Source organism: Spea bombifrons, chromosome 11, assembly GCF_027358695.1.
Source record: "Spea bombifrons isolate aSpeBom1 chromosome 11, aSpeBom1.2.pri, whole genome shotgun sequence".
Classification (NCBI taxonomy): Eukaryota; Metazoa; Chordata; class Amphibia; order Anura; family Pelobatidae; genus Spea; species Spea bombifrons.
Window position 1 is genome coordinate 24,296,253 of NC_071097.1, and position 19,475 is coordinate 24,315,727.

At 38.3% G+C, this 19,475-nt stretch overlaps 1 protein-coding gene across 2 annotated transcripts in view; it reads right to left on the minus strand.

Moving 5' to 3' along the window:
- Positions 1 to 772: 772 nt before the first annotated feature.
- RNLS (renalase, FAD dependent amine oxidase) overlaps positions 773 to 19,475 on the minus strand; it is a 38,416-nt gene continuing 19,713 nt past the window's right edge. For both annotated transcript variants that reach the window (XM_053451276.1, XM_053451275.1), the window contains exons 5-7: positions 9,463 to 9,636; positions 5,049 to 5,224; positions 773 to 1,206 (exon numbers count right to left, since the gene is read on the minus strand). In XM_053451276.1, coding sequence (XP_053307251.1) covers positions 1,054 to 1,206; positions 5,049 to 5,224; positions 9,463 to 9,636 — 503 coding nt within the window. In that variant the 3' untranslated portion in view covers positions 773 to 1,053. The remainder of the gene's footprint in view (positions 1,207 to 5,048; positions 5,225 to 9,462; positions 9,637 to 19,475) is intronic.

The window sequence follows — 19,475 nt, forward strand, 5'->3', positions numbered from 1 at the left end:
TTTCAATTGTTTCCGTACACATTAAACGGAAACAAATCTAGCCATTGTTAAGACACAAGGCATGAGAAAATGTCTAGCAACTGATAAGATCTCTGGCAATACTGCATTTGCTTAACCAGTGTTAAACATTTACTATGGAATACAATACCACCTATTCTTAGCACATGGCCCAGGTGCATAGCGACTAAAGTACAGAACTTCAAGTGAAGTAATTAAGATATGGTCTGAAAGTTGTGGAGTTAAATGATTAAAACTGACTTCGAAATCATCATCAGAAAACTTTCAAAGTTCTTTTCTCACCCCAAACAACTAAATGGAAGCGCTTCAAGGGCAACTATATTTACACTCCAACGTATAATTGAACTCTGCATTTTTCAGAACCAACGCTACTTTTCTTTCAGAAACTTGCCATAGATGGCCATAGATGCCGAGTTAAGTTGGCGTTTCACCCCACCTTAAATTATATATAAATAAGCCAAAATAAGTTGAATCGTGGAATCTTACGCCTCTGGTGACAGTGTGGTAGTTTGGAAGCCTGGGGTATGTAGGTCACTGTAGTGTAATGTTATGTTTTTTATGGCCAACCATATAAAAAATGGACAATTGTTGTATTTTAAGCTGCATTTTTTATATCAGTGTATTTCCTGTGACATTTAAACAATCATGCTATGTGAGTTTGCACAGCCCATATTGTTAAAAGAACAGAGCTTCATATCCATACTCGTTAACCCACAAAACGACACATTTTCATAAAGTATAAAACACAGAGACGTTTGGAAATGCAATGGGTCTTCACTTTATATTTGATTACAGCGCCATAAAAAAACTTGATAAATCTGCTTCATGATTTCGCAATGAAGAACCAGCGACACCTCCTATAAAAGTTACAGTCGGTTCTATCAGAGTATTTTTTAGAACGCCTTTCAGTGAAAACGTGGCCAAGGGCAGGAAACAATAAATTGAATCAGCATATCCCCACAACTGCGTAATGTCCACTAGTAAAAAGTGATGTTATCACGTAACCACAGTGTACATAGATGTTCCGTGCCAATATTATAACCGAGATGCTAACATTTCCACAATACGCAAGGCTGACTCTGTGCACCCGTCAAAATTAGAATGAGTAAATCCGTCTCCTCCGCAGAGCAGCAGCGGCTCTGTGTGTAGCGGTATCTGGCCGGGGCAACCTGGAAACGCCTCAGTGACCTGCAATATAAATCCGTGATTAGTAAGGGGTGCCAGGAGCAATGGAAAATGGGGTTCACACATTGGAATAGCATTCTTATTGCATGAAGCAGTGGGGTTATGTATAAAGTACAACTGTGTAGCAGAGTGATAATAATGACGCAATCAGTAGATCTATCTCTTTACTAAGGCGACTGCACCATTTCACCTCTTTGCACGAGAATTACTCTTTACGTATAGACTCCAGTATGTATAGAATCTTAGAATCTTGTCAATGCTAAATCTTCAGAATAGGCAGGCGAGTATCAAGGTAACCGGAGAGTCCTGTAAAATCAGATTACTCACTGCTCTCCTTACATAGATAGATTTACCTGTTTATATATGTCAGCAGCCATTGATTATCTGATTATTGAACAGTCACCAAAAAGGATACAATGTCATTGGACAAAGAATGACTGCCTAAACATTAGTGTTTGAGTATATGTGTATTTTCATCCAACATCTAATACAGCATATTATGACTATTATTATTAACAAGCATAAAGACATGGTTGGATGAGTTTGGTGAGGAAGAACTTGACCGGCCGCACAGAGCCCTGACCTCAACCCCATCAAACACCTTTAGGATGAACTGGAACCGAGATTGCCTTTCAATACAGACACAGGAGAATCATAAGCACTTCACAATGAATGTTTAGTTCCATCTAATAATTATATTTCAATATATTACTAAATAAAAGGGAATTTAGTGGAGATATATTGGAATTGAAAAGACTAACAGGACATGCACAATTACTTTCAATCATTTTCAGGTTCCTTTTCTGTGCAAACTCTTTGATAATGTAAACTGCATGGAAAAACTGTCTCCTAAAAGATCCCAATTAGTGTACTTTGTGCTGGTTTTTTATAAAGACTAAGCAGAAAGATAAATGATTGGATCAGCCAGAGATATAAATGGCAAAGATTGTTTGTATGTTTGTAGAAACAGAACCTATCTTTACAAATAAAAGATGAAATTACAGATTTATATCAACAGTTGTAGAGAATGCTAATAGCCAAAGTCATAACACACTTCAGAGATACTCAAATCATCTCGATCCTCATGATGTCTCCTTTTCTTATATTGTGTATTAACCCAGTTGTCAGAATAATGATGTGTTGTACAAAGTTCCTTCAAGATTTATTATGGCGGGTGAAGAAATGATAAATAATTTCCATCAATTAATATCTATCAATTAAAATGTAACAACATAAACACACAATTTAAATAGCAGTAGAAGTGTCAGGCAGTCCAACAGAACATAAAATGCACTCTATCATATTACTGGTTTTATTATAATTTTTGGTTTTATATTTACACCTTTTAGGTCAGCTGTTTTTATCTTTGGTGTATGATAATATGTATCTTGGATCCCTTTAAAGAAAAGCAATAAAGCCTAGGGTGTTTTAACTTCTTTGAAAGACTGAGAGCCATGAAAAACACATTGGGTGTCACAAATAGTCCACATCTGAGTCTGCAGTTTTGAAGGTCAATGAGATATATGGCAAGCATGTGTTTGAGAGTGGGTGGTTGATATGGAAATGTCCAGAACCTACGGGTTCTATCTACACTTCTGGTTTGCAATGTTTTTATATTTTACAAAACAAACTGGTTCGCTTCAGTACCCGGACAGCCCTAGTACACTGGTGAGCAGATCATGTTCAATGTTGAAGACCGATGGCTCAAGAGAAAAAAGGCAAGATTCTACTGAATAAGTGATTTTAAGAGACTCTCCAGCCATCATGTACATTTATTGCATACGATAGCCCAGTGGTCCATCTAACAATACATACCCATATACATTTGCTGCTTTCCCTGACCTCAGAAGCTACTTGGCTTTCAGTAAATGTGTTCTTCTAAACACATCAAAAGAGACCCCCGTGCATACGTGCAGAAAGTGCTCCCATTGATTGCAGTGGACCACTTTCCTGACAGATTTGCAGCTGTAAGTGGGTATGAGACCACAGAGGGGGTCCAGGAGCAGCTCTGGAGGTTTTTGTGCAGGTTCAAGTATTTTAATATGTACGGTTTGTTGGGCAGGATGCCTGGGACACTGGATTTTGTCTCTGAATAAGAAAAGATGAAATTTAAAAAACTAACGATGGTTTCATCATGTAGCCCAGTGTCGTGGCATATGTACAATTATTACAGAACATTCTGATTACGGTTTTACCAACTTCAGGTCTCTGCATTTGTATGTTATTTATCTTTAATGAAAGTTTACAGGAAGTTTTGCTTAAATATAAGCAGTACTAATAAAACAAGTTGTCTGTAGTTTATCTTGAGATTACACTTTGGCTCAGTTTCATTCGGAAAACATGTATTCCAAGTTGCAGCTTGCACCACAAGTAAATAATAGCTGAAGAGTAGACTGGGGATTAGTAATTATGCCCACACTCAAAAATATCATTTTTATTGTTTTATATAGCGCCACCATAATCCATAGCGCTGTACAATAAGATAGTGATGTTTTCTAATCTCTGCATAATGAAACTTTGCTCTACATATCACTATGAAGCCGTTCAGGGAGTCATATGGAACGATGAAAACGGTAAACTTTTCTTGAATATGAACTTTCTATAGAATCGCATACTCATTTTCACCAATATATAATAAGTGTCTATATTTGTGGGACTTCAGCAACAAAAAAATGGACATTGCTTTCTGTTCCTTTGTAATATTCCTCATCTGTGGTCGTGTTCCAGCTTTGAAGGAGCATCTCATAAACACGGGTAGACAAAGTGTCTGTGACAAGGCTTGTGGTAGTCATTGCTGCTAATGAGGCATTTAGTCAAATATTCATCACAAAGAATGTTGCTATAGCCTGTGATTAAGTGTCTGTGGCTGTGAAACATGTAAGGTTTTTTTTTTCTTCTGTTTTTCCTCTTTTGTGATGTTTTGAGATTAAACAGTGCAAATTATTTACGACTGCAGCATCCATTTATTTCTACAGCCGGTGGGCTTTCCGGCTTGGGGCGAGAAGGCTCAGGTTTGTTCTCCTGATTCCTATTTTATTATTTACCTTTCCAATATACTCTTCATAAAGTTGAGTATTTAGCACAAGTTAATACATTTTACCGAGACAACATAGAAAGAAAAAAAACATAACGTCACATAATCTTTTGGGACCTTGGAGGTGTCTTCCTCAGACGAGACCTCTTGAGTTCCCAAAGGCTTATATGGATTTATATCTTTCAATGTAGACATTACTTTTAGATTATCGCTGATATAATCAGTAGACATCTTTCCTGTTTCTACAGTCTATGTGCTTGTTTCATCAAAAGCGAACGGCTTCACTGATGCCTGAGAAGAATAAAAGGATATTCATGGCTTTCCCTTGAAATGTTCCCCTCCACATCAGATATGCTAAGATAAAACCTCCACGCTTTATGAGGCTAAAGGCAGAGAAAACAAGCCAAGCAGAGCATGTCCGCATGTAATATAACAAGTATCATGTAATTTTATGGTTTGTGCCAGGGCAACAGTGTGTATCATTATGTGAGTTTTCAATAGAAGACCACCCACTAAATGTATGCTCAGCATCTCAAAGCTATGCTTAAAATATAGCAAAGTGTTGTTTAGAGGGATTTGGCCCAAAATTACTGCTTTTCTTAGTACAGGAAACATTGCTTGCTTCCGAGTCTCAGATTACCAACACTCGTACTCTGCTTTGGACCGTCCACTGACATCTTTGCTATCCATTGTTGGCTTGCTGAATTTTGAACCAAATGGGGACATATTAACATATTAATCATCTCAGGCAGACAGAAACAAAATCAAATGCTATACACATAACATGTCATATGTCAGATAAATGTATTACCTGCGAATATCTCCATTTTTGACACTTGATGTCAATGGGCTGGGGAAGATGAGACAAAATGGTGCTAAGCTCCTTTAAAATCAGTGGTTGTACAACTTCCTTTTCTTCCTCCAGATGTTTAATTCCGAAAGGTACACTGGTGTGGACAACAATTGATGGGCCAATTCCTGAAGATTCTGTATTGAATAAAAACATTTAATAAAGTCACCTTGGGAGCATAAAAGTGAGCTTTAGCCCCTACAAACGCTAACCTTTTGGCTGCAAGATAGTCCAGCTTTTCAAACAGTTCAACGATTATAAAAAGCACAAGTAGAAAAGGATACTTAGATCTGGACTGAAATGAGGCCTTAAAAAAATAAAATTTAGTGAATTAAAAGTGGGTAGGTGTTGTGCAATGCTAACACAGGCCGTTCCTCTATAAACTGCCATTCATAAACATATCCGGTAGAATGATGAGGAGTCGGGGTGTTTGGCGAGTAGATGGGGCTCAAATAACAGAGCGAGCACTCACACAAATGGCTAATATGAAGCTGTCTGAAGGTTATGTTTTTTAAACAGATTTTGAATCTAGTACTAGTAATAGAAAATAGTGGGAGTTTCCTTTTGATTATATTAATAGGGTTTATATCTGCAAATGCAAGAGACCGTAGTTCTTCATTTCATACATTGTATGTGCAGGTTCATCACATGTATAGAGCGTGTTAGCCCCTGTAACAGCCAAACGAATCACTTGCAAACCAGTGCAATAGAGCGATTATCAAACAAGCCCAGATACAGGAGCTTCCCCTGCAGGAGGGCTCAAGTGTGCCCTGCATAATGTATTGTAAACATGAAAGTTTATATGAAACTAATATACGCTCATTTATATGTACAGCATATGGATTTAAACAAAAAAAAATATAGAAATACAATTATTAAATTATCTCTGTACATATCTCATTACACCATTTAGAGTTAATAAAATAATAAAGGAGCTAAGCTATTGACTTTGAGTATAAAATACACATTTAATATAAAGTCTTCTGAGGTCACCTTTGGTTCATTTAGAATGCTCTCCAAAGTGAAATTCAAACTCCACAATTTATTAGCCTTGTGTAACAAATCTATGAGCCTCGTGCACAATACGAGGCCAAATACGCTGCTTCAACATGCTCTCTCATGTCGGACACTTTTCTGGCGCTGGTTCATCGCTGCCCAACCCAATGCAGTGAATTTGGTTCACAGAATGCTAACAGCCCATTTGACAATTGTTAGGAAACACAACGCGTATAATATGGCTTTTAATGCGAAAAGAAAAGGACACGACAGGTAACGTGTTAGTGAATACCATAGTGTGCATTTATTCGTGATCATGCATTGTAGGGGGCTGTCAGAGCGTCACTGGAGCTGAAGAGTGACAGATTTGTTACTTGGGCTCTAACCGAGGCATTGATTTGTAATAGATTTGGAGCACAAGCCCAGGGCAAACTCCTATTCAGGTGCAGAAATATACATGTACACACCTTTTCCCTATCTATGACTTTTCTTGTGCCCTTGACCTGTTTCCAGTCTTTTTTTTTCTTTTCTCCCATGATCTCTCTTACTCCAGTTCCCTACCCTCTTCTCTCTCTCTCTAGTAGAAGTCTAATGCCCCTTTCCCCAACCATGGTCTTCCTTCTTCCACAGTCGCCTAAGCAAAAACACAGAAGCATTTTATTTCCTCACACCAAATTTTCTCGGCCAAGTGTCATTATTATTATTTATTGTTTTATATAGCGCCTTCAAATTCCATAGCGCTGTACAGGTGAGGAGGGCCATGCTCAAATGAGCTACCAAAATAGACTCATCCATTAGTCTCCAGCCGCAGATGACCCAGTTGCACTATGGACCACTTTGTCTATCCGGCACAGCTTACAGAGCATGCAGTTCCCACATGCCGGATTCCCTTAAAGGACAGAGAGCCGGCACATGGCGTCATGTCCTGGGTGGCAGTTGGGGTGATGGAGGCTTGAGGAGCTGCCCTGAGTCAACGTTCTTTTAGCCAATGCAATCTGTTGGCGCACATCTTACACATTAAAAAACAAGCAAGCAAGCAAGCAAGCAAACAGGGCTCACAAAATATAACATCTAACATTCTGATGGAAAGCACATATATTCTTCACCTCCAAAATCCATTGCTAAGACTTAAAAATAATAATAACTTGGATACGGCTTGCTAAAAGTACCACACAGTTTATATTACAAACCAGAGAAGAGCAATAAAGATTTGTATTTGTGTTGGGACTTGAATACAGATGTACGTTGCAGCTTTGGCTAAAACTGCTGGATGAAAAACAGCTTTAGGTTAAAGATTATTCCTGGAAGATGTGTAGATGAAAAAGATCAGAGTAAAGAATGTTAAAAAAAAATAGATCACTGAAGCATACAAAAGATTTGAAAAATAATATAATGTAATGCTGTAATTTTAGATTTTTAATGTCTGAGACTTACGCTTTTAATGTTTGCCCATTAATTAAATGTGTAGAGTTACATGGCTTCCTCGAATATTAGATTACATTGCAAACTAACTTGAGACCACACTGTGAGTTGGAGCCAAGATATACACAAATCTCAGTGTTGTGATATGTTTCCTTGAGATTTATTTATGAAGTCCTTAGCATGCTGTGCTTGATTTTACTTTATTAAAAATGTGTAAGACCTCACAACGAAGCTGTCCAAGAATACCAACGTTCAAAAAGGCTAATTAAGGGGCCAAATGCTGGTGGGGAAATGATTCAACTTTTCTTTCAGTTGCAACTAGTTATAACAAATTCTCAATTTTACAGGAATTCAAGATGGCATTTATGCTTTTTTTTTTTGTAGCTGAGCTAAAAAAGAATACCACTGTTCAACCCGCCAGAATACCAAGGACTCCTTACAATTAAAGGGTCATCTTTGGCCTGGTTGTTAATGATAATCATGGTAGATGATGATCAGCATGGACAGGATTGGGGTTTCTACTTATGGATGTCATATGGAACATTGAACTCATTATGGAACATTGTACTCATGCTGGATAAAAAAAATATGAAGCTAGCGAGGTGTTCAATCGCTACATCTTCTAAATTGCTACAAGCCCATGACCTTCATACTTTTCCAGTATTCCAAAACTGACCCAGGACATCATCTTTTCAGTAGAGTGTGGTGGCACCTGGCAAGGCTTGTTTGCTTTACCCTATTGGTCTGTTGTTTGCAAAAATATGTTTTAATGCAGTAAAAAAAAAAAACTGTAGAAATTGAATGTTAGGAACTATATGGCAGTGTCACTGGAATAGACTAATTTGGAATAACAACAATATTTAACAAAATCCCTTTTTGAGTTGAAACAGTGATGTCAGTAGTATTCTGCAATTCAGTCATTTGGACCTTTGACACGCTGTTGGGCAATTAACCACTCTGGAACTTGTTACTGGATAATCCCATAAAAAATGAAATCTGAAGAGGAAATACAATAATTGTAGCCATAACTGCAAAAGGAAAACACAGCTGTGAAAAAAAGGGTTCTCCTTGACCAGCGTTCGAGTTTCCATTTAGTCTCAGGACTTGTTTTCATGGGAGACTTCATTAAAAAGTACTCAGAAAATCCATGACTGGGATATAAAAACTGCTTTAAGCAAAACATTATGTGGTTCTCAGGAGTTTGTTTTGGTCAGGACTATAGAAAGGAAAGTTACAGGTTTAAAAAAGTGATTTCTTTAAAGGCCGACATTTCACATTTCTTGGTTCTGGGTTATAAAGCTGTCTGTGCTCACCTGAAACCTCCAATTTATCATCCTGCGCTCCGTGGTGACTTCTTCAGTAACCCCTGAAGTGTGATGGCAATGTGCAAAGTAATGCAGCGCATAAACAGTTAATCCTCTTTAACTAAGTATATTTGAATCTGATCAGTTTTGAGATATTTTGATGAAACCTCTTTAAGGCCAGCTGCCGCTGAACGCACATTATACTTTTATACTTAAGTAGCATGTATACCGCCGGCCGTCCCATACCGCAGGACCCAATCATGCAAGAGGTGACATTGACAATGCAACGGTCCTTTAAAGTTCGCTTTAGTGTGCACTTCTTCAGTAGGGGTAGTTAAGTGAGACAGAACCTTATTTTCTATCTCTAATAATTAAGAAATCTGTGTGCCAATTAAAACGCATTAAAATGCATTGGAGTCCGTGCGACATGGACTCCCATATGTATTTAATGTGAAAATACAGCATTTAATCCCTTCTGAAGGAACCGTGGATTCCTTATTATCCTTGGCCTAGTGTGACTTTGTTTTATCCCATTTAGGCCTGAGGCTAAATACATGTTCTCTGCAGAGCTACAGCACTCAATTAAGCGGTATATCTCATGATCCCCACCCTCCGTTGTCCCCGTGTTTAAGGGAAATAATGGAATCACTGACCTACATTGCGCTTCTTATTATCAATGCAGATGAAGCGTATGCACGGATTATCGGTGATGTACTTTGCTGCCCAGGGGACATCAATCTGTGTGCCTGCTTCATAAAAGAGACCCAGGGCATAGCGAGACGAGTAGCTGACAGTTTCCAGTTGTTGCCTTTGGCTTTCCTTAATTACTGCAAAAAATGTAAGACAATTATTATTATCATTTTTAAATTCAGTCTGAACAAACGTCATACACATACAATTAAAAATGTAAAACATCAATACAGCATTTGTGTTAAAAATTTTTAAAAACCCATGTCACCTAAACAGTGCTAATGCATAATATGATCCCTATAAGAAGCAAAAATTGTGTACATATGTGTAATATGTGTAATATGTACACATATCGTCTTATGTTTTCATTAATCATAATTAGATGTCATAAAAGTTAATGACGGAGGTCCCCGTTTTATAATCTACTGGAATATCGCTGACTGATTAGAAAATACAGATGCATTTCTTTGTTTCTTACGAAAGTTTGTAAAAACATTGTTATAGGCCAAATGAAACCAAAGACTTCTTTGACATCTTCTAGAGGCAATCCAGTTGTAAATATGTGGACTTGATTTACTGTAACGAGGAGCCCAGCAGAGCTAAAACCAATATTTTCTAGCTGTGCCAGCTCCCCGGTCCCCGCGATAAAATGTTTTATATACACTAATAAAATGAAAATAACACGTTTAAGGTCTGACGGGTCAACAGATTCACTCCACAAAGCATAGGGCTGCCTTGCGTATTAAAAACAAATAAGTACAAGTATCTTGGGGGGGTTTTACCAAAAACAGTCGTAACCGCTCACTTATTTCTTTTTAAATGTTATTTCAGATCTTTGAAATATTAAAGGCTACACAAACGTGATATTGGAATAACAAAACGCGAGTTTTCTTTTTGGAAAATACTACTGTATATTAAATTCTAACCAAAGATGTTATTTTAAGTTTTTCTTTTTATTATTGTTGTTATTGTACAGCCTCGAAAATTCCGCTGTGATTTCCTTACATTTGACAAAGCTGTTAAATACTTTTAGAATTTCTTTTTCTTCTTCGTCTTGCTTTTCTGCAATTTGACCGAACAGTCAGTATTTCATGTTTCAAAATAACACTTCATTTACAGAAGTAGGTGTGGGGACCGCAGACTATTTTCAGAGGTTAAAAAGATATAAAAATAGTTACATGGTTTCATCTGGCCAAACCACCATATCAAATGCCAGATTGTAAGGGTAGGGATTATGTTCTTAGCAAAGTCTATATGTTGATAATAATTGACAAAATGTACACGTCTAGACGCTTGCCTTAAATTTACTTTAAGCAAACAAAAAAAAAAAACATAAAAATTGTGTTTCTCAGATGTTTCCATAATGGAAAATAGTATAAATTAGCTTTAGGGTTTAGTGGGGTTCAGGGCGACCTCGGGGGTCAAATAAACACAGTGGGCAGAAATCTCAACCAGGGTCTGTCCCCTTAAAACAGGCACATTTGGTAACCCTATTAGACAATCTGGAATAGAATCCAACGCCATGTGTGTTCAAGTAGTAGATTGAAAGAAGAAAAATCGAATTGACCTTTGTTAAAGATAGGGAAATGTTTCTACATCCGTTATTTCAGAACAAAGTGGCCAACATCTAATTTCAAAGAAGACGATAGGAAAGTATCACAAAGTTGCAAGGACCGTGTTCCAAAGAGAGCTAAAAAAGAATCGGAAAACAACTAACAGAGATGATGTCATTAGCAGAATGGAGCTAATACTAAGGAAAAAAAACCAACGCTTTCATGAACATATTTATTTATGCAAAGCTGATTTTTTTCACATGTTGTCAAGATAAAAGAAATATTGTTTTGCTGAGGACTGTGGATTTTTTCTGTCATTCCCTGTAAAAATAAACCACACTGGGAAATATTAAACTTGTGTTTGAGTCCCTTAAGACCCAGAGAAGTCTGGTTAGAACCATTTGGTGTCATCCATTCTTTTGTAGGGCAGATGGGGGTCAAAGGTTGTATATCCCTAGACTAAAAGCTTTATTTATTCTGTAATTTTCCCCAAAACAAAGCTGGCTGGTTGCCTGCGCTGAAGTTATTTCAGGCAGCAAAGCCGTTTGCATTTCCTCTGCTTGCGTAGGTTGTAGCAAAGGTTATGAGAAAGACTTTGGTAGCAACGCACACTCCATTCAATGTCTCCAATATGTGCTCTTGATCCGGTATTCAAAGCAATGTCTTTAGTCTTGTGGTTCTCTGCGTTACTATCGCCCCGCTTTAAAGCACGCTTACTCAGACTGCGAAGTGACAAGGGATCGCTTTGTGCCATTGGAAGCAACCTACTTATTACTATCTAGATATGTGTCATTAAGCACGATATCCTGAGCACCCTTAATTATGTGCTTTAATGTCTAAAATGCGCAGCTGCTTTGAACTGCTGTACCGTATGGAAGGTAAGATTATGATCAAAAGTATTTGCATTTCCTTTGTTGTTACATTGAGCCCACTGCTGTTATACTGCAGACCCAGGCAACAAACACGTTCAACATCACTTCATCCTCTTTAAACAGTTTGAAGGCACCGTCCCACCCAGGCTCGGACTGGCCATCTGGCCCAGCAGGCAAATACTGCCGGCCGACAGCCCTCCATACTCACCTGATCTACTGCCCTAGTGGCAGATCAGCTGCTGCGGTGCGTGCAGCAACCGCACTTACATCATTTGGCTGCCACTGGCCTTAAAGTGGTAGGACCGACTTAACAGACTCATTTCGGTCCTGGTACCACCTACTGCACAGCATTAAACACTAAAAATACAAAAAAGGAAGCATTTACCTAACATAAAAATACATATTCTGAGGTGCTGCCAAAAAAATACCACCAACTACATAATTTCTACTACCATTGAGTGCTCAGACCTTGTTACGCAACAGAAAACAATGCGCTAATAGGTTTTTGCCATAAAAACGGAAAAAGCTTCTAAAGAGTTTCTATTGGCCGATAATATCCCGTTGCCACATCAGCGCTTTTTGCCTTCTCCGAGCAGCTAGAAGGAACGGAAACTTTGGGGCTGTTGTGGTAGAAGGACATCCCAAAAACTTTGCATCTGGTTTCTTAAGAATACGGACAGAATAGCCATATTTTTGAGTTCCGTGACTATCAGAAATAAGAAATAAATCCATTCGAAAGTTTTAGTCACTGTAAAATAAGCATGAATCTAATTATCTGCAATAGCCCATTCCTTCCTCTTTTGTCCAGAATATATATTACTAAATAATAAACACAAACTATGTAGCTTTTGGCAGTGATGAGATTACCAAAGGCATCCCAGCCAGGGGTAGCCTATAAATTTTCTATCTAATTGAGCTTCCTTGAATCCTTGGGATATATATGACTCTGCTTTATTACTGTTATGAGAAAATATCCTTGGCTACGTTAGTTCGCGAGTATATTACATATCCCTTTGCTGTGTAGAGGAAAAGGACAGGATGGTATTGTTTAGGATAATTACTTCGAGTTTTACAACCCATGCTTCAAGACAAAAAACCTATCAGCCGTTTTATTAGTCTGGACTGTGTTTAGACATTTAATATACCCCAAGTAGTGTCCGTGGTGGGTAGGCACCTTTATTTTCCTTAAGCCAGCAATACCCAGCTTAATTTTTAGATAATTTTATATAATAAACATTTTGCTTCTCTAAAATCCTCACCAGGTATAAATGATAATATTAATAACCCATATGATTGTCAGACAGTTTATCAGAGCACCACAAAATAAATGAATGCAGGCTCTTATCATTATACCATTTCCAATGTTATCCTGCAAGGTTTTAGTTTCTCCAAGGTTCTGTAAGTCCAATTTTGTCCAATGTTGCTGCTTTATAAATAAATTGCTAATATTAGAACCATAGTATCTGTACCCAAATTCAGAGCTGCCCAGCTAAATGGAGATTTACTAATACAAGTGGCCTAATAACTACACGGCTGCAGCTGTAGTAGGTCCCAAGTCGCAGAGGAAAATGCCACCCACCACTTTCTGTAAGTCCTGTTCCAGATGGTCTGTTGGGGTATTGGGAAGCAGAGGGATATGTGCCTCCTCGTGGGCAGATCTCTCTTCTCCTGTTCCCCACACGTTCTGCATGTGCTAGATGTATGGTGGCTTCTGATGATATTACATGAGTTTCTAGCACGTTTTAAGCAGTATTAGTGTGATCTGTACTGGGGTATCACTAACCAGGGCCGGCCCGACAATGGAGCCGAGTGAGGCAACCGCTCCAGGCGGCACTTTTGAAGGGGCGGCACTTTGCCGCCCAAGCCTTTTTTTTTTTTTTTTTTTTTTTAAAGCTGAGAAGAGAGAGAAAGGGGCGCCGAGTGGTTTTCGCTTACCAAGTTGTCAGTACCCGCTCGGAGCCCCTTTCTCTCTCCTCTGCGAGCCCTCTAGCTCGGTCTCGGTGCCGGCACCGAGACCGAGCAGGGAGACTCACTGCAGGACTGCTGAAAGGTAAGTATGGGGGTGGGGGGGAGATGAAGGGTAGATAATAGGGGGGACGGCAGGGAGAGGAAGGGTAGATAATGGGGGGGGCGGCATTTTGTCTTGGGCCGGCCCTGTCACTAACCACAAGATGAGTGATCTGTACTGGGGTATCACTAACCACAAGATGAGTGATCTGTACTGGGGTATCACTAACCACTACATGAGTGATCTGTACTGGGGTATCGCTAACCACTACATGAGCGATCTGTACTGGGGTATCGCTAACCACTACATGAGTGATCTGTACTGGGGTATCACTAACCACTACATGAGTGATCTGTACTGGGGTATCGCTAACCATTAGATGGTCAATATGGTCAATAGACAAACTCTGGACCCCCCCCCGCCTTTAGTTCTGACGGTACATTTTAAGGGGACCCACCCTGGTATTAGTTCTGGTTATAATAGTCGTGCAGCTGTACGCAGTGATTATTGCCAGCTGCACTAAAACAATAAACTAAATTAACGTTAAGCAAAAAATGCTCGAAAACCTAAACCGGGTCAGGCTGCATCCAATGATCTGCATAGGTTAACATTGGGATTTTGCGGCTACATTACATTAACCAGTGGGTCATATTTATAAAGCACGGTTGTAGGCTTATGTTGCCGTCATTATGGAAAAATGAGTACTGATTGCTTCACACTTAGCACTCCACAACTGCTAGCGACAATAAAAGCCAGCAGGGAAGCAGTCCCTACATAGTTCATAGTCTGCATACGAAAGGCATCTATCATGGTAGGCAACAATGAGAAGCCGAGCCAGCAGAACAATATTGTGCATACATTTAGGCATAATACAGTTAACTGACATGGGACGCACGTGATCTGGAGCAGCAGGGAACAAAGATCTGCATATATTCGTGGCGACTGGAAAGCAGTTAACAAAGAGAAGCAATTATCAACTGTACCTTCCAGGCATTTTTCTTATGGATTTTCAATAATATATCAGAATATTGCAAAGCTCACACCAAAAGACGCTATACATTATTTTTTTGCATGTTTTTTTTTTTTTTTTGTGTAAACTGAGACCTAAGACATTTATTCAGTTTTAACCCTACAGTGTCTTGATCTATACATTGCAGATTCTATACACAATTCTAAGTAATGTAACCATGAACCCATCCATAGCACTCTTTTTGTAAAATACATTGAATCGTTTGGATTTCAGTTATTTTTATGCCAATGACCAAGCCTTGCAATAGAATTGTGAAAATAAAATAAAAAAAAAACAAAACAATTACACAGTCCTATTTTTACTATAATGTAAATTAAAATACCTCCTTTTGATTTTGCGACATGTCAAACAGTTAAATATCTTAGTTATGGTTACGCTTGCTATTAATGTATTCATTGTATGGTCTCATCATCCTTTGAAGTTGAGTGTTACCCTTTAGGTGCTGATGGGAGACGAGGAGACATAAAAGACCTCCCACTCATAAGCTTCAAACAGACAAGCGTATGACTGCTAAACAAAATGGAATATTTGCTTTCAACTAATTGTACGCACTTTGTTCTTATCTTAGAAAGCCAGCCTTTGACTGCTTGGATTTTTTTTTGTGACAGACTGTTACAAAGTCAGTTTCCCACTTATCAGATTAATGTCTGATAAACCCGTCTACTCCATGCTTCATGATATGTACAGTACCCATCTCACACATGGTATGACGCTGTACAGATTTCTACGCTGGAAATATTGCTTCTCAAAGATAACGATATGTGGCTTGATTGAAGATGTCCAGAATTCCAATGACTGATCTCCCCAAGGCCAATGTATGCATCAGACATGCCATCCCGGTCACTGTCTGCATGACTCCCTGCGGCGTATCTCCAGAATTTCTCCCGTGATCCACCTTTCTATAGAGTTACCCAATCCTCTCAGACTCTCTTTAACTTTCTCTAGCTATAAACACAACGGAAATCTTTACCTAAATACAAGCTGTATTGTTAGAAGACAACAACCAGCTCCAATATCTCAAGGAAACGGTGTTGACTACTAAACTGATCAAGGAGACACCATAAGTTTAATGGAGGGCTGTAAGAGAGGAAAAGGGAGACATGGGACAATTGCCCTGCTTTGAATGACATATTTCAGGGTTTTTTTTTGTTTTTTTAGATCATATAAAATGGTACATGGTACACAAGATAAAAGTTTTAAGGGAACACCAAACAATCTTAGCATTTCAAAAAAGTATAACTGATGGGGCAAGATGCCATAATATAAAACTAGGGAGTCAAAGGCTTAAGTATGACGCAAGAGAGTATTTCTTCACGGATATGGTGGTGGATACGTGTTACACCCATCCAGCAAAGTAGAAGTTTAATACCTAAGCAGACAAAAAGGCTTTATTTATATAGAAGACAAATTAGGTTCAGTAGATGAGCCGAATGGAATTGGCAACTTGAGTATCAAGAAGTTGGGAATCATTTATAGCATGACAGGTTTGTTTTGGCCTATACTTAACCTTTTGTCTTCCCTGTAATCTGCTTGCCCTCCCCCGAGTGTATATGTGCGCATGTATATTTCTCTCGTTCCCTCTCTCCATATATATAACATTTTGAAGCATTTCCAGGAAAAGTAATAAGTAAACACTTTGTTTTATTAAACAGCCGTGAGGCGTTTAGAGCCCTGAATGGATTTATTGTAATTTCTTGGCGCGATAAAGTCAATGCTTGTCTCATTTTACTTGACTGTGGGGCAAATTTTCATCCACCCCACTGTGCACTTTAATTTACCAGCTATAAATACACAGTAATGGCATCATAATTTGCTGATAGTAGAAATGTTTTGAAGGGTGCATAAACAAATCACATAATCCAAATTCAATACCAGCACATGAGCCTTTCTTCTTACTAGTGACAGAAAGTATACTTTAAACATTAAAAAAAAATGACTTTTTAATTATCAGTAATAAGTAATGTCTTAAATAACAACAGGTACAAAATAACATTGACAATTAGCAATTAAATTGCATTGTACTGTGTGTCTATTAGTGTGGTCAGTTTGTTACCCAATGCAACACTTTTGAGCTTAGCTTGGCTCTATTCCATATGAACCGTCCTTCAATATATGAATCCGTAGGGGCTGTTGTCCAACAATATAGAAAACTAGAAGACGCACTTTAAAAGGGCAATATGATCCTTATTGTTTCATCATTCAATTGCTACATTGTTGTTCTGTAAGAAATCCTGATTGAATTAGGCTCCTGGTGTTGGCACCAAAGCATGTTACAGGGGTCCTGGGCCATGTAGTTTTGAAGTGTTGGTCAATCGTTGGTTTAGCGATATAACACGTATGTCATAAGCATTGCTTACATTATTATTTAATTTAACATGGTTGACTTGTGCTTTAAGGAGGCAAGAGAAAGGAGTATTACACATACTTGTTGATCATAGTCCTTTAATATTATTATTATTATCTTTTATTTATATAGCAATCATACCATTTTTCAAGAAACCATTCTTGGACCCTACAAAATAAAATACCTGCAGAGGAGGGCTGGCACCTTCTGGGGATGGAAAGAGTGGCCCCCATGGTCCCTTAAACCCTCTCCTGGTAACATATGTAGCATACATACACTAGCACACACACCCACGCTTACACACACAGCACACATACATACAAAAGTTAGTCCTGTATGCGCTTGAAGAAGTCTGCATCTATGGTGGGACTGTAACTCCATTACGCTTATGCAGTAGGTTTGGCTGCCCTTTATTTACAAGCACAAAGGCCTTCTTTTCACAATAGTTTATGTTTAAATAAAGCATTGCATTCAAATGATGTGATGCCAATTCCAGAAGATAATTTCAAGTGTGACCAGTACTTTAGTGTGACAGTATTGGACTTTCAGGTCTCATGGATGCTGCGGAATTCTAATAAATGCTGATAAATCATGACATTAAGTCAAAGAGCTGCCAAATCCTGTGCCAAAGGCTACACAACATAGAGATAATTATATGTATGAACCAACAGTCAGCTATAGAAGTTACTGCACACAAAAAAAATAGAAACAGAATAGAAATAAATTGCTTTTTATATCTGTCCTACAGTATAGGAGCTTAAGGCTTCATTTCCCAGTTAAAATAGGGAATACGATTTTGTTTATTAAAAAAAACTTCAACTGAAGAGCGTCAATGGAGATAACAGATTTATAACTGCTCCACATTCATGAATATTTATTTGTTGCAACTATGATCTATAATTCAATTAAAACTGTGCGCAGGGCTAATGTTACATAACCACATTTTCAGCTCAAAGGATTGTTAATATTATCATTTTTATTTCTAATGCACCAACATAATCTAAAGTACAAGAATAGGAAAGTGTTGTAGTGAATGGGCTAGAACGGTTTGTGTTTCTGTTTTTCCTAAATACCTGCTCGTACATTAAGATATTGGACTGACTGAATAATGACATCATAGCATACACCTATATAACTTTTGGTCCAAAAGGAGATAGAGACTTTAGTTGAACGTGATTTCTTGTATTGGGCCAACATAGACATTCTTCAGATTAAAATAAAGAGATCACTTGAATGCCATTGAGTGATATGTTTCTGCAGCACATAGAGCCTATATGACGAGTTAGCAAATTGTTGTTTCAATTTTGATGTGCCTGCAATGAAACCAGTGCCACATTTTCAATCCAAATTCTCCTGCCTGGCGAAATTGACTCAGAGACCCAGGGAAGCATGGCTTTATCCAGAGACTCACAGTTAAACCCAGAGTTCCCAGGTATGCTGATATAATACATCCTTTTATTTAATATCCCTTTTACATCTACACTCCAAATTCTATAGCCTTAAACCTCAACAGGGCTTCTTTTTGCCTAGTGATCTGAAGGAAGCTGAAGGAAGAACAAACACTAACACTTGCTAACCATGATAAAAGTAAAGGTAAATAAAAACAAATCAAGTAAAGACAGGAAAAAAAACAGTAATAATATTCATTTTCTTGCAAAGATAATTACAATCTAAAAATGTCAGAATTCTGCAATGTCAGGTGTTTCTCCCAGGTCACAAAATACCCTGTGCAGGCTGGACAAGGACTTACCAGCACCATCCTGAATTATAGTGTTTTAGGATCAGGGTGATATCAGTATGTGATTATTTAACCTTCGTAATACTGGAGTGCAACAATGTGTGTTCAGGTGTGTAATTATTTAATTTGGAGCGCACAACTTCCATTAACTATAAATTACACATTGGCAATATCTATGGAACCTTTCCAACAGAGAGCAAGGGTAAAGAGGCCTTAAAATGCTGGAGCTGGTGTTTTTCCAGGGCCTGTCCTGTCCAGATATAGATCCACATGTATTATCTAGCCTTAGTGGACCCACTGTGCTCAGTGTTTGTAAAGCAGGACTGGGAAGTCTGCATCAAGCTTATTGGGACCTTTACATGGCCAGCATAATAGGGCTTGTATCTATGAAAATATCAGGACTTTGTAAGAAATACGAGCATACGTTGGTC